The sequence below is a fragment of the Onychomys torridus genome, chromosome 4, assembly GCF_903995425.1.
Source record: "Onychomys torridus chromosome 4, mOncTor1.1, whole genome shotgun sequence".
Taxonomy (NCBI): domain Eukaryota; kingdom Metazoa; phylum Chordata; class Mammalia; order Rodentia; family Cricetidae; genus Onychomys; species Onychomys torridus.
The window spans coordinates 107,228,431-107,244,123 of NC_050446.1; the positions used below are offsets into that span (position 1 = coordinate 107,228,431).

A 15,693-nucleotide genomic window follows, 5' to 3' on the forward strand; every position below is an offset into this window, starting at 1 on the left:
GGCGAATCTCACCTCTTCTTCCCAGAGTTTCTATCACTTCCCAGAAGTTCCACCTATACTCCCTTGCCTAGCTATTGGCTGTTCAGCTCTTTATTAAGTCAATCAGAAGGTGCCTTGGCAGAGACATATCATCATGGTGTACAAAAAGGTTATCCCAACACTCCTGTCTCTGCCTCCCACTTTACCATAGGAACACTGCAATTACTGCATCTGGCTTTATATTGGTTCTGTAACTTCAAGCATCACATATGGGTGACAATCACTTTATTCACTGAGCCCACCAACACAGTACTTACTGTGGTTTTGTTTCTGCTTTTTTTAAAAAGGTGCTTCAGGGCCGGCAAGATGGCTCAGGGGATAAAAACACTTGCTGTCCGAGACTGACTACCCACATGGAGGAAGGAAGAGAACTGCTGTCTCAGAAGCTGTCCTCCAATCTCTACATGTTCACCATGGCATGCATATGCCATTATTGACATAAATCAGACACAGAATACACATACAATAAAATGTTTAGACATTGCTTTAAGTATATGGTGTAAGAACACTAGATTGTGACCTCTGGAGTTAGGATAGCTTTTTAAAACTCTCATTTAAAAACCTCATGATTAAAATCTTTATTCCAATGAATAAAGGATAAAGGCTCAAAAAGCTGCGGGTACCTTATAAATGTCAACAGGGTAACTGTTTATTCCCTGTTCTTTAAGTAGCTGCCCAGTCTTAGAACCTGACCTGTACTCACAGTTAAGTCCAAATAAAACTCATAATCTAAGAACTAATTTGTGTATGTCAGTGTGAGTACACACCGGCCACAATCAAAAGATGGTCTTATCGAGTTGGTTCTGTCCTTCCACTTTATGTGGGCTCTGGAGATTGCCAGGTTTATGGAGCAAGCACCTTTATCCACTAAGCCACACTGCCAGTGCATGCTTTTTTTTTTTGGACAGGGTTTCTCTGTAGCCCTGGCTGTTCTGGAACTCACTGTAGACCAGGCTGGCCTTGAACTCAGAGAACCTCCTGCCTCTGCACTAGGATTAAAGGTGTGTACCACCACTGCATGGGATCTTTTACTTTAAGTAAACATTAGTATTCTAGAGCTACTTCAAGTAAGGTGGTTAGATCCACTCTCCTCACTGGCACTGCACACCACGAATCACAGGATAAAGTATCTGAATGCTGACCATCTTGGATTTTTAGGATGGTGTCTCTAGTGTTTAGTGTTGCAGTTTTTACAACCAACACTTTCAAACAACATGCAAATACTCATATTTTCGTATGTATCAAAACTATGTCAGGGCTAGTGAGATGGCTGGCAGCTAAAGGCACATAACCCAAGTTTGAACCCTAGAGGGACCCCCCATCCCCCTTTGAAGTATTTGCTAGTGTTCTCTGAGGCATGCAGGGCTCTAGTAGCTCAGACCTTAGACCCCTACCTCAGAGGGCAGACTCAATGATTCTGAGAATGGAACAGAATCTGGACACCAATTGAGGTCATTTTATCAGTGACCAGCACCTACTGAGTCTCCTCTGTGCAATCTTACACTCTCCTTAAATGTGACTTGCATGTGGTACATTCCAGTGTGTTCTCTACCACATGTCACTCTTAGCTCAATGTGATATATGTGGCATCATTATCATTAATGACACATGGCTCAGAGTAGGAAACTTTTATTCTTTAAAAGAAATTATTAGAGGAAAAAGAATAAAAACCATAGTTGGTAATCACAGCAGCCATGATCAAAACAGCACGTGCTATTAGGAAAACAGTTTTTTTCATCCGAGATGCTCCTGGCTGGATAGGCTTCTATGGTGACATGAACACCACTGGCACATTCTACCGAGCAGGACAAGATTCTCAAGCAGACAACAGTCTTGAGTTAGACATTTTTATTTCTTACAATGGAGATGGTAAAGTAATTTGATTATACTTTTTTTCTGAGCTGATAAAGGCCACCCACTTCACTCCAGCAGACCCTCAGAGACCAGTGTGAGTAATCCCAGAAAAAGGCACTTGAAACACTTGACAAGGAGTGATACCAACGCACTGAGAGCTGGTCTGTCTTGCACAAGTCTTTACCACAGTTCAGATCAACTGTGTATTCTCTTGCTCTCTCCCCCACTACAGGTAGTACATTCTGTCCGTGTTGACATATACATATGCATCTATGTGTATGTATATATACCAACAGCGATACACATTTCTAGAGGGAAAAAAATCAATTGTTTAATAGTACACAAAAGTTCTAATCACTTTATTTAGAACAAAGAAGATGGGTAAACCACTGCAAAAAAGCACTCACTAAACCTTTCTATGCACCAAAAAAGGGAGAGGCAGTAAAAGAAATACCTGGATTTTCTTCAGGCTTTCAACTATTAAAATAATAAAATCTAGTATTTAAAAAGGCTTATTCCATTGCAGGGCACAGGGTAAGGGCAGACATTTTTGGTACTATAAACCTCATAGGCTCAAACATCCATATTGCTTAGGTTGAAGAGAATGGATGAGCGGGGATTTCTTTTCACTGCTCATCACGTTTTAGCTAGCTTGTATTATTCATCTTTGCTTAAAATAGAAACAAAGTCTTACATATCAACACTCTCAAGATGTTGACCTTCCCAAGGTATTTGCAGAGTACTTTTAAGGACTCAGAGTCTGTCATAGAAACAGGACGGCTTATCACTCATCACCACACGTCGGAGCTGCAGTGCTGACTAATCCCATCTGCATCAGAAGCAAATGAGAGGCTTATTTCTTCCCAGGAACGGGTGTCCACACATTCTTAGGATAGGAAAAAAACATTTAGTGATGTCATTTCAAGTGTAATTAACAGCTGCAGAACGCCTTAGAACAAACAGTAATCTCTTAAGAACCAGATCCCACGCATTTCTGTTTTTTAGCTGCTGGCTCCTCAGCCTCATGTGAGTCTAAAGTGCTTGCACAAGACTTGAGGCTGGGGTCTGCTCGCAGGTTGTCCGAGACAACAGTGAAGCCTGATAGAAGGTACCCTCCACCTCCACTCATCAGCAATTTGGGATGACTCCGATCTGGCAAAACCTAACCAAGACAGCAAAAAAAAAAAAAAAAAAGGACATTTTTGCCTTTCTGCATTCTTACAAACTACATCAATATAACAAAAATCAGAATTTAAATGACAAATTCTCAATTTAAAACTAACTTTTAAGAAGACCACTTCTTCATAGCACAAGGCAGAATAAAGTTGAAAAACCAAGGGATCTATTTATTTCAAACAAAACATAACTGAAGCCCTGCTTCTCTCAGACTGGATGCTAGTGTGAGAGGGGAAGGGAATGGTTTCTGTAGTAACTCCGGCTCCAAGAAGCTTCAGTGCCAACAATAGGGTGTGGGATATGTGGAGAAGCAGCACATAGTGGATGGATACTTCCCTGCGGTTAACCCAACAAGGGCTCTTCTCACTTGTTACCTTTGCTACATGAAAAGGCAATGTCCTTTGGACTCAGCAGCATCCTTACTGTGGGTAGGAATGAATGCCAACCAGGAGTACGGGCACACAGTAACACGGAAGTTTCCCCTCCGACCTCCCTTTCTGAAGGAACTGGCTACAAGGCATTCAGGCAGCAAAACCCCCCCAGTTGCTGTGACTTTGGGATCTGCTACAGGGATCATACTGAGACCAAACTGAGCCTAGGCACCAGAGCAGCCCACTCCTGATCAGTCCAGGAGGCTCTTGTATGGGTAGTCTTGACCCCCAGCTCCCCACTGAGACTTTCTCAGAGTATTTATGCAGGCTGTTCCCTTCCTCTTTTGTAAGTTATAACCTATGTAATCGCATTTCTCCTCTCTGTCTCTCTCTGTCTCTGTCTCTCTCTCTGTCTGTCTCTCTCTTGTTTTTAAAGGCCCCTTTGCCCTAATAAATCTGCTATGGAACTTCTACCTTGGCATATCTGCCTGAGGATGTGGCTCAGTGGCAGAGTACTTGCCCAGCATGCCCAAGATCCTGGTTCTGATATCTAACGCTGCCAGAGAGGAGGTAAGTGAGGGAAAGAATGAACATAAATACACCTCAGAGTATGTGTCTGGAATAATATACCCCCCCCACCCCGTAAATCCTGAACTGGCTAGGAAGATGTTGCAGCAGAGGACAAGGTCACTTACTTCTATTTTTAGTTACCCACCTCTATAGATAGCAAGGTCTTGAGGGTAGTATAACTAGGTATTTGCATTTTAAATAACTCAGGACTAGCCGGGCATGGTGGAGAATGCCTTTTGGGAGGCAGAGACAGGTGGATCTTCAGGCCAGTCTAGTCTACAAAGGGAGTTATAGGACAGCCAGGGAAACACAGAGAAACCCGTCTTGAAACAACAAAAACCAAAACGACAACAAAAAAATATCCAACCCTCCACCTCCCTCTGGACTAGGGTTACAGAATAGTGCACCCTGATAGGAAAAGAAGGCCAGGAAGCCAGGGAATTTTCTCTGAGTGACAGGCAGACATTTCCATCATTGCCACTGTAAATAGTGGCTCTTTTTTAACAACTTGTAGCACTGTGCAAGAAACCAGCAACTCTGGAGCCTGGGGTGAGAACGCTTACCTGGTAATTCCTGAGCCAGGTTTCAGACAGTCTCAGGTTGATGACCCCTCCCCTCTCCCGAAGTTTTGTGTAGCATTCCAACAAAGGCTGAGGGCAAAACAGAATCCTGTTAAGACATTTCCTGAGCTACAATAGGGGGATCAAAATTCAGATGTAGGACTTGCGTCCATTTTGTGTGAGCATTACCTCTTTATACTGACAGTAGACCACAAACGGCCGTGATGGAGCCACAAAGTCTAGCAAAGACAGCAGCAGCGGAGTCGGGTGGAAACGACTGGCCACGATCAAACTGTAAGGAAAACAGAGAGAATAGTCCTCCACACTCTCTAAGAGGAGCATGCGTTTTAAGAGTATTTAAAATGATCACGAATTACTAGGCACGGTTGTGCATTGCTAAAATCCTAACACTCAGGCCCAGGCTAGAGGACTGCCTTGAGTTCCGGGTTGGCTTGAACTACACAGGGAGTAGGCCAGCATGACTATACAAGTGCAACACTCTAGAAACTCAGAGCAGAATGAGATCCTGAGCTACTTATTCCTAGGAAACCGGGTTATAAACGTTTGGGCTGCCTGGCAGCTCTATGTAGGAGACTCTTGTGGTTTTGCTTTTAGATTATCTGGAAGCAAATCCAACACTACACTTCTGAATCTACCTCCCACCGACAGAGGTATTCCTTTTCTTTAAATACGTATTTTTCAGTGTGTGTGTGTGTGTGTGTGTGTGTGTGTGTCTGCAGAGGAGTGTCAGATCCCCTGGCACTAGAGTTATATACAGTTGGGAGCTGCCGATATGGGTGCTGGTTACTGAACACCAGTTCTCTGTGAGAGCACGAGCACTCTTTTATAACCACACAGCATCTCTCTGGCCTCGAGAGGGGTGTCATTAGCTTGGTTTTAGCCAGTGTTACAGCCATCCTAATGTCCCACCCCTGCATCTAACAGGACTGTTCGGTCCTGTCTGACAGTCATTGTTGAACGTTCAGATTTCTCTGAAACTATCAAATTAGCACCACCAACCCCCCCCCCCACTAGACTTGGCCCTTCTCTAAAAACAACCAACCAACTACTTATTTTTACCAGCCTTAAAATAAAATTTCTGTTAAGTTACTGAATTGTTTTTTAAAATTATGAATGTGTATGCCTGCATGTAGATATGTGTATCAATGTGCAGGTGTCCAAGGAGACCATAGGTGTTGGATCTCCCCTAAACTGGAATTACAGGCAGTTAGGAGTCACAGGGCAGGTGCTGGGAACCTAACTCTGGTCCTTTGCAAGAGCAGTGTGTGCTCTTAAACCCTGAACCATCTCTCCAGCTGATACCCAGTCATTCTCAACAACAACAACCTAAAGAAAATCTTCATCTCATTTCCCACTAGAATCAGGGCAGACAGTGGAAAGAAAATGTTGATACATTCTAAACAGAATGCAGCAGCATCAAGGATTGCCCCACAACCTTCATCAACATACCCATCTGCATTTCTTTCTCCCAGCAGAGCAGCAGCCTCTAAATGTCTTTTCCTCTGCTCCTCTTGTCTTCTTTGCTTTTCCTGAATCTGAACAGCAAGAAACCAATGCACTGAGGTCACTCAGCCTTACAAAAATGCTCTGTCCTATCAGAGCAGAGCAGTGGTATTTAGCAGACAACAGAGATGGGGGTGGTTTATAAGGAAGGAGAGGATACCCAAGGAAGCCTATACTCAAATGTCAGTCCTCAAGTTACCTGAGCACTGCTGAAGCTGCTGCTGAAGTCACCCAGATGTGTACCAAACACCCATTTCCTCCAGTTGTTTTTGACAGCTATCATCTGGGGACCTAATGTTTCCAAGTTAACCCAAATCTCACAACCCAAACGACTCACTGAGGCTCTGAGGCTATCACAAGCATAAGGACTGTTGCCCTCCTTACATAATCTCTTTTGTTTCCTTTTTCTTTAGGCTCCTTATTCTCTGGGTCCTGGGGAACACTTTCCGTTGCTCTCTGTCCCTCTGGGTTGCTTTCTGGGGCTTCTGCCGAGCACTCCTCATCAGTTTGTTCAGATATCTGTTTTTCCCCGTGTTCACCATTACTTTCTTCAACCGGAGCGCTGGCCTTCGGCTCTGAGGACAGCAGCTCAGCAGAGAATGTTCCATTTAGAAGACTGTTTACTTTGTTGAGGGGGAATTCATAAAGACCATGGAGGAAAGACTTGGGAAATCCAAAACAAGCTGTTGCTGCCCGTACAGGTCCATCTCCAGGGTACAGCTGAATAATGGAGCCAAAACCTGGACAGACAAAATGGATGGAGGGAATCGAGACTGTGCAAAGCCCAAGTCCTTACATAATTAACTCCTGAGTCTTCTCCCCTGTCTAGAGAGGGTGAAGAATATTATAGCCCATGTGAAGGTCCCTGAACGCTATGAATATCCCATTCCCCACAGAGAGAATATAATTCCAGAGCACACAGGGAGTCATAAAGAAGCCTATCTCCTCAGGACACCATGGGAGACCCAGTGATCTTATTCAGAAGTGACATCATTTGGGACTATTTGCTTTCTCCTTGTTCATCCCCAGAGAGGGTGGATGCAAGCTTATTTTGCACAGAGTCAGGGAAACCATAGGTCAGCTTGTGTATTCCAAGAGAGAATAACTTCTGAGAAGCTTCCCTACGTCCCCTCAGTGCCTGACAACACTGTAAATCATTAGCTAGCTGCAGTTCCAGAATCATCCCCATGGACACCAAAGCGGGAAAGGCCGTCATCACAGGACACCAAGGCAACCTTAGCGGAGAGAAACGAACCACATAGGAAGGTTCTGGGACAGGAGCCACAGAGGTCTGAGGTCACTTCACTATTCTTAAAGAAACTCAATCCAGTTTTCTAAGTTTCAAGTTTTGGACTTTTCCTCACATCAGGAAAACACCAGTTTACTCAGTTTGAAAACACCAAGACTTACCTCCCATTCGCTCCATCATGGCACCTAGCACCAAGCCTGAACACGTTTCCATGACAATCATCTTATTGCCAGCACGGATATTTCCCAACGTCAACATCTGGGCTAGTGTATCATATCTCATGTGGCTAAGGAAAAAAGGGTTGAGCCACTTACTTTCAGTTGAGTAAAGCCTGACATTTAATAACAGTTTTTCTAGGTGTTTAATAAAAATTATGTTGATAGGATTATTGTTTGCTTGAGACGACAGTAAAAGGACTTACAATTTACGAGGAAGGAGGACACTTTATGCAGGTGAGCAAGCTTTTCATTTTACTTAAAATCATGACTCTCTTAAAGACATATTTTTCCCCTAATTATACTTTTGAAAGGAAACAAAGCGTACTTAATTTTTCCAGGTTCTCTTGCATAATACATAATTGAAAGAATACGGGTAGATGGCTTCAAAATAGTAACGATGGCTTCATATCTAGGGGAATTAAAAGCAGAACAGCAATTTAAAACATCTTATTTTTAGTAATATTTACTTAGAAAATAGAAAAGATGTACTATTTTTAACCATTTCAAACAAGACAACTTACTTTTTCTTCTTCTTTTTAATATATTTATCTTGGGCAAATTCTGTTTTGTCTCGGAATGTTGTACTATTTTCAATTAGCTGCTGAACTATTTCCTGTAAGAAAAAGAGCAAGCAGATTTCCTGAAGCTTCCCTGTCTTACCCCAGCACTCAAAGGTTTCGTCTCCAGTCCCTCCTCCATGAAGTCTGAGCGGGTCAACTGCGTTTCTACACTTACGTTCTGACTTTACTGACACTTCACACACTTTACCAACACTCCAGTCCAGCTCATTAAGAACAGATCTGTCGGGGCTGGAGAGATGGCTCAGAGGTTAAGAGCGCTGACTGCTCTTCCAAAGGTCTTGAGTTCAATTCCCAGCACCCACATGGTGGCTCACAACCATCTGTAATGAGATCTGGCACCCTCTTCTGTATACATAATAAATAAATCTTTAAAAAAAAAAAAAAAGAACAGATCTGTCACACACACACAGGGAAGGAATCCTGTTTACCTCTCCTTTAGTGCCCTTGTCTTTCAGAGCTTTTATATCATCTTGAGTAAGTTTCTGGGACTTTCCATCATCAACTATATTTCGATTATCAGTGCCCGCTTCTTTAGTCTCTAAGGAAAGAAATTGCTCTATGACAATTTTGATACAAAACTATTATTAAAAATGACATTTTAATCTCTTAATTTTATGTCTATTTGTGTATGTGTGTGGGCTTACACATGGCATGGTGCATGTTGGCTGAGGACACGGTTCTTCCCTTCCACCATGTAGATCTCAGGGGTCAAACTGAACTCAGGGTGTCAGATGTGGTAACAGGTACTTTACCTACTAGGCCATCTTTCTTGCCCTGATTTGAAATTATTTTGTAGTGCTTTCTAAAAAAAATAAAATAAAATTATTTTTTAAAGAGCTGGGCATGGTAGCACAGACCTTTATTCCCAATACTAGGGAAGCAGAGGTAGGAGGATCTCTGTGAGTTCAAGGCCAGCCTGGTCTACATCTCAGGGACAGCCAGGGCTATGTAGAGAGACCTTGTCTCAAAAATTAAAAAGAAAATGTTTAATTTTATGTGTATGAGTGTTGGATCCTCTAAAAGAGCAAGAGCTTATACCTGCTGAGCCATCTCACTAGCTCCTCAAAGTTTCTTTTTGAGGTAAGTTCTTGTGTAGTATAGGTTGGCCTCAAACTAACTATATAGCTAAATATGAACTTGAACTCTGATCCTCCGACCTCCATCTCTTGGGTACTTCAACTGCTTGCTCATGGAGTGCTGCACATGAACCTGGGCCTTGTGTACACTAGGTAAATTCACTACCCACTGTGCTACATGCCTGCACCTGCAATTTTTCTTTTCCTAAGTTCCTATCCACATCCAGCCCATCAGCCCCTTAAGTGTGGCCTTAGTTTTTTAGGATCACCTCTTGTTTTCGCTAAGTTTCCTGGAGAGCATCCGAATTAAACGGAAGTCTGCCTAGCTAACTGTAGACTATCCATCTCATACATCCAAAGTGGGGTACCTGAAGTAGGCTCTTCCTTCTTCTTCTTGAGCTGAAGACTTCCTCCATTGCTCACTTCAAACGTTGACCCATAACTATGGCCAATGGCATTATCCAGGTAGAACCACTGTTTTTCAAAAGTTACTTTTCTGAGGAAGAAAAAGCAACCATCAATTGGCTTCTTTTGCATCCATGCTAAACCAGGTGTACTCATTTTAGTTTATCTTTAAAAAGTTCTCATGATAAAGAATGAACAGCACTATTTCCGTGTACAAACCTGACAAATGAACTACAGAGAACCAGGATGGGGAGAGATACAAACATTCATAAAGAAGCTAGGAGAACACTGACTTTTAGAAGAAAAAAAGAGATCTCTTTTATGGGGCACAGGTCTGACTGCATTTTGCTTAATTTCACAGATTCTGCAGATCTCAACATGGGTATGACTGCCAAGATTCCCAGGCCATGAGGATGCATTGTGACACCTCACACCACTCACACTAGAAAATCCCCAACAAAATAATCACTGAGATGATAACAATTTTTAAAACTCCTTGGGCTCTGTCTAACTGGCTATTGTACTGAAAAGTGGCAAATCCAAATGTGTCTGTATTAGAAAAAAAAACTGCATTAGAAATAACCATAATTGGCCGGGCGGTGGTGGCGCACGCCTTTAATCCCAGCACTCGGGAGGCAGAGCCAGGTGGATCTTTGTGAGTTCGAGGCCAGCCTGGTCTACAGAGTGAGATCCAGAAAAGGTGCAAAGCTACACAGAGAAACCCTGTCTTGGGAAAAAAAAAAAAAGAAATAACCATTATTGACAATCTCCACATCTGAATGGACTGAACACTGATGATGTACTGCTGAGGGCTGGGCATTAGGCTTTCCTACTACTCAGATCTGTACTTAATGAACTTCAAAGGAAAGCACACAACAAAATCCCCTTCCCTTCAAAGAAAGAAAATGAACACCTGGTGAGTAATAACTAGATGTTGATGTTGATAGTATGTGTACCCTTTTCTTCTCACAGTAACCTGGGATGCCTTTTTCCAGGACAGAAATCTGAGGTCCTGGGAAAACTATACTGTTCAAGATTCAGTTACCTGGTATAGTCATACACAAGTATCCCAACATGTAGGAGACAGAGGTAGAAAGATGCTAAATTTCAGGCCAGACTGGCCTTAGCTAGGGCTGAAGTATGCTCCTCTGAATTGCTACATTCCCTCCAAATTGAAATATTCTCTCTAGGAAGGAAGGAGACACCAGCCTCAGGGGACAAACAAAAGGTCATCTATGTTGAGAAGAAAATCTTGGAAGATTCTTGAGGGTCTCCTGCCCAACAACATAAAAAGGAGTAAACAGTTGCTGGGAAGGGTGTGTGTGGGGCAACAAAGTTCACCAGTCAGGCTGCTGAGAGAAGTTCACTTTGGAGATGCTCTACAGCTTCAGCGTTGCAGGTTTCTGGGAGTAGTCACCAATCAGTGTTGAATAGCCTTTCTGGTGATGCAGCTGCTTTTGAATTATCTCTGTGTCCTTATAAATAACCTACTACCCACACTTCCGTTAGTAACTCCAATAAAAACTCATTAGCTTACCAAACTGGACACTGATGCAGTCATCATGACTTTGGTCTGCTGTGGTTTCCCTTTCTAGAGTGAACTAATGTGTGTGTGCAGTGACTCCTCAGAAGTATGTCACAAAACACACAATGACACCTGTTTGTGGTGACATTGTGTTCCCCAAAATATTATGCACCCTAATAAACTTATCTGGGTTCAGAGAACGAAACAGCCACTAGATATAGAGGCCAGAAAATGGTGACACACATGCCTTTAATCCTAGCATTCCAAAGTCGGAGAACTGTCTGGATTTCTGTAAGTTCAAGGCCACACTGGAAACAGCCAGGCATGGTAACAAGAGCCTTTAATCCCAGGAAGTGATGGCAGAGACCAGAAAGGTATATAAGGCATGAAAGCCAGGAACTAGGGCTGGTTAAGCTTTTAGGTTTTTGAGCAGTACAGTTCAGCTGAGAGGCATCCAGTCTGAGGAAACAGGATTAGCTGAGGAATTGGCAAGGTGAGGTAGCTGTGGCTTGTTCTGCTTCTCTGATCTTCCAGCGTTCACCCCAATACCTGGCCCCAGGTTTGTTTTATTAATAAGATTTATTAAGATTCATGCTACGCCTGTTGTGTGTGCTTATGTGAGGAGCTAAAGCTGGGGGATCCGTACAGGTCTGCAGTTTTTTCTATATCACCCAGTACTGTTGACACTAACAAGAGTCCAGGTGCACACACAGAATTCTGAGTTCCAGGACCTGTCTTGTCCGGGTGAATTCTGTTTGTGCCCCATCTCATACCTCTCTCGTTTTCTCTTTGTTCCTAGAGGCTCACAGAATGCATTTCCCACTACTAATAGTTCCTTCATGTGTCTTCTTTTGGGCTCTCTATCCTGCCACATCTTTGTGTATCACATCCTTTAAAAAAACTGTATCTACTTTCATTTTGTGTGTGTGTGTGTGTGTGTGTGTGTTTGTGTGTGTGGTGTATGGACACGTATGTGTGTTTGGGGACCATAGCGTGCATGTGGAAGTCAGAAGATAAACTCAGGTGCTGGTTCTCACCCTCCATCCTTTTTTGAGGCAGGTTCTCTCTTTGTTCACTGTTGCATATGTCAGGCCAGCTGGCCCTCAGACCTCTAGGGCTTCTCCAGTCTCTGCGTCCACCTTGCTGTAGGACTGCTGGGATTACAGATATGTACCACCATCTCTCACGCTTGTGTGGTGACAGCTTTACCCACTGGGCCATCTCCCAGCCTCATTCATCAAATGTCACCTGAACCATATGACTCTTAAAGTGCTCCCGACAGAGACAATTCTTATTCTTTGCTGGATTTCCAGTAACCAATGTATAACACTCAAAACATTTGCTCAGCTCAGGCCAGAGCTGAGCACCCTCTTAAGCACCTTGGTGCTAATGAGACATTGTCGCTGGGCTGATTTATGCCTCCGCCAGCCTATCTTCTATGCAAAGGCAAGAAGGTATGTACTCAAACTTACTGGCCTGGAAGCTCAGTTGGGAAACTGTGAGAAGCAATCTGATAGATAAGTGAGCTCTGTTTCCTGGGAAGGACTAAGATTTGAAGAAAGCTGGGATTGCTCTAGTGCCAGGGAGTCTGGTTGGGATGCAGCTGAATTCAGCAGGTCATTTTCTAAACAAAACAAAAATGACCATCATGACTTTGTCAAGAAGAGGGGTAGATAAAAAGAGCTTCCAAATAACTTCTAAAGAGTACTTTTTAGGGGGCTGGAGAAATGAGTGAGCAGTTGAGACAGCACTTACTGCTCTTCCAGGGGAACTGACTTTGGTTCCCAGCACTCACGTCGGGGAAACCACAATCAGCTATAACTCAATTCCAGAAAATCCAAGGTTTCTGGCCTCTGAGGGCACCCAATGTCACACACACACACACACACACACACACACACACACACACACACACACAGACAGAGAGAGAGAGAGAGAGAGAGAGAGAGAGAGAGAGAGAGAGAGAGAGAGATCCAAACTGCCCTCAACTCAGAGATTTGCCTGCCTCTGCCTCCTGAGTGCCTGAGTGCTGGGACTAAAGGTGTGTGCCACCACTGGCCAAAAAAATAGTGCTAAAGAGTACTTTTCAAGAACTAAATGCTGGACGATAATGGTGCTTGCCTGCAGAGGCAAGTGGATCTCTGTGACTTTAAGGCCACCTTGGTCTACAGAGAGAGTTCCAGGACAGCCAGGACTGTTTCACAGAGAAACCCTGTCTCAAACAAACAAACAAACAAACAAACAAACAAACGCCCTAAAGATACTGTCTGTCTTCAGAATCTAATCAATATTTATATGAATAATTCAGCTATCATTGGCTTAAAAGGGCTTTTTGGGAAATGCTATAATTTTTACTATTTTCTACAGAGAAAATATTTTACTGTTTAAAATAACCCTGTACTTTTGAATTATAACCTGTTTTTACGTTAAAAAAAGATACTGTATGTCTCATTGGTATTGGAAAGAATTGTAAAAGAGACATTCAAATAGCTGTATTTGAACATGAACCAAACTGAGCATATTGTAGCAGACCTGTAATCCCACCACTTGGGAGGCAGAAAAGTGTTGAGAGAAAAATATGCTTCAGCTGGCTATAAGCACAGATGTGCACATGGGGCGTGCTCATTAAAACATGTGCCTGCAACCTAAGAGCTTTGCTGCACTAAGTTATACTGCAGCTAAAATGTTTAAATTATAAATTGCCAATCTCTAAAACCTATGTACTTGGAAGTAGGCAAAGAATTTCTAATTTAAAATTCTGAAAAGGAAAAATAAAACACTACCTTCAAGAACATAAAAATACAGCAGCAATGAGGAAGGTTGTAAGATTTCTTTAATTTCAACCACCAAGATAAAATCTCATAACTGGGGAATTTTAAAATGCTCATAAGTAGATATTTGATTCTGGACTAGAATGAACACTCCATCCCTCCGATTTTTGTTCTTTTTCAAAGTGTGCTTGTGCCAAGGAGGGTTGGCTACCAACTGGCTTGATACATTGGACACTGCTGCTTGTCTAACTGGTTTTATTTTCTTGAGACAGGGTTTCATGTTGGCCAGGCTAGCCTCAGACTCTCCAAACATGGCCCTGAACTTCTGATCCTCCTTTCCTCCACCTCCCAAGTACTGGGATTACAGGCTTGTACCAACACTTATGTAGTGCTGGGAACCACATCTAGGGCTTGGAGCATGACAGACAAGCAAGCACTCTAGCAACAGAGCTACATCCCTAGCCCTTAGCATTGTTACTATTTCTGGCTTCATTTCAAACACCAGTCAATGGTTTCAATCAAACCCAAACCTCACAAAACCCAGTTTTCTGACGCACAGAAAGTTGTTCTCCTGACCTTGCATGATTTACTTCTTTTCAAGGAGTATTACAGGAATGGCAATGTGACTCAGTGGCAGAGCCCTTGTCTAGTACACAGAGCCTCATCATTGCAACAATCAAGCAAATAACAAAGCAGTGTAATAAATTCAAAAGAAAACTTCATTGTACCAAAGTAATCTAAACAGCCCAATAAATTCTAACCATCAATAAAGCTATTAGGATTCAGTAACTTAATCAGCTGTCAGAAAGTTACCTAGCCCAATTTTGAGCTCTGAGCTCTTGAGTGAACTGCTTGGGAACAATTCGATTTTCCTGGACCTTTAATACCTTGATGTAAATTGAAGGGCTCACAGTGATTGCACATTATAGGAATTTGCCTTTCCTTATGGTTGACAGGTTTTCCCACTGAGGTTGAGAGCAGGGGCCTGCCTACCTGAAAGCCAGACTAAGTGTATGAGATCTTTTTTCCTTTTTTTCTCCCTCCTCTCTGTTATGGAGGAAGTCGAATTTATGGGAAATGTGGGGATGAGAGCAGACATAATGAAGAGATCTCAATGTGAAAGGTTGGAGAAGTTCTGTAATAGAGAAGACCCTAAGAACCTAAGAAGGTGAGAGTACCAAGAATGGAATTCCTGGGAAGGAATCCGGTGCTGAAGGTAGATGACTGGGGTACAGAAATATAGAGGCGAGTGCTGTAGGATGAGAAAGGGGCAAAGGAGATCCTATAGGCCAAGGACGTGAAAGGATCCCAGTGAGAAAAGACTACTGTGACAGGAAGACCTGAGTGGTGGCAAAAACGGCTGGGGGGGGGGGGGCGGCGGGGAGGCGGATTCAAAGAACCAAGAATGGGACATTGGAAGGGATGATTATCTAGGTGGTGGTGCGCGCCGCCCAAGGCCAGTAACTTGACTCACTTTCTCCGCTGGACTTGCACGGCTTTGAACACATCTTCCCGCTTCAGCACCACGAAGTCGCCGTCATGGATGCAGTGGTCCCCGGGATGCGGATGCCGATGCGGGGGCTGTGGGGCTGGCTGCTCCGCTGATGCCTCCATGGACGCCAGGCCGTATCCAAGCTCCGTCCCCGCTCCAGCAGCTGGCAGCACCGCACAACCAAGAAGAACCGGCCTCTCCGCGGCACCGCCCCCACGTGCTGCGCGCCGCTTCCGCTTTCCGGTCCCGACCTCAGAGCGGCTTCCGGGAGCCTCGCGACTT

General features: G+C 43.5%; 1 protein-coding gene across 4 annotated transcripts; it reads right to left on the reverse strand.

The window, feature by feature from the left end:
• Positions 1–1,653: 1,653 nt before the first annotated feature.
• Positions 1,654–15,647, reverse strand: Trmt6 (tRNA methyltransferase 6). 4 transcript variants are annotated; one of them, XM_036184602.1, is made up of 11 exons: positions 15,394–15,647; positions 9,587–9,714; positions 8,571–8,680; positions 8,083–8,174; positions 7,765–7,970; positions 7,505–7,629; positions 6,479–6,834; positions 6,041–6,126; positions 4,760–4,862; positions 4,574–4,660; positions 1,654–3,055 (listed from the first exon to the last, which is right to left on the reverse strand). In XM_036184602.1, the coding sequence occupies exons 6-11, from the start codon at positions 7,623–7,625 to the stop codon at positions 2,864–2,866; spliced, it is 945 nt and encodes a 314-aa protein (XP_036040495.1). In that variant the 5' UTR covers positions 7,626–7,629; positions 7,765–7,970; positions 8,083–8,174; positions 8,571–8,680; positions 9,587–9,714; positions 15,394–15,647; the 3' UTR covers positions 1,654–2,863. The 4 variants fall into 4 exon arrangements, with proteins under 4 accessions (XP_036040495.1, XP_036040492.1, XP_036040493.1 ...); XM_036184599.1 differs by having other exon boundaries at positions 1,665–3,055; positions 7,887–7,970; positions 15,394–15,641; XM_036184600.1 differs by lacking the exon at positions 15,394–15,647 and having other exon boundaries at positions 1,665–3,055; positions 7,887–7,970; positions 8,571–8,678; positions 9,587–9,689.
• Between the last annotated feature and the right edge of the window lie 46 nt (positions 15,648–15,693).

Coding starts and splice junctions, on each gene's coding strand:
- Trmt6 (XM_036184599.1), bottom strand. CDS start 15,533: ATGGAGGCATCAGCGGAGCAGCCAGCCCCACAGCCCCCGCATCGGCAT. Junction 8,175..8,570: donor ACAAGGGCACTAAAGGAGAG/GTAAACAGGATT, acceptor TTTTTCTTACAG/GAAATAGTTCAGCAGCTAAT. Junction 4,863..6,040: donor GGAGAAAGAAATGCAGATGG/GTATGTTGATGA, acceptor TTTTCCTTACAG/TTTGATCGTGGCCAGTCGTT.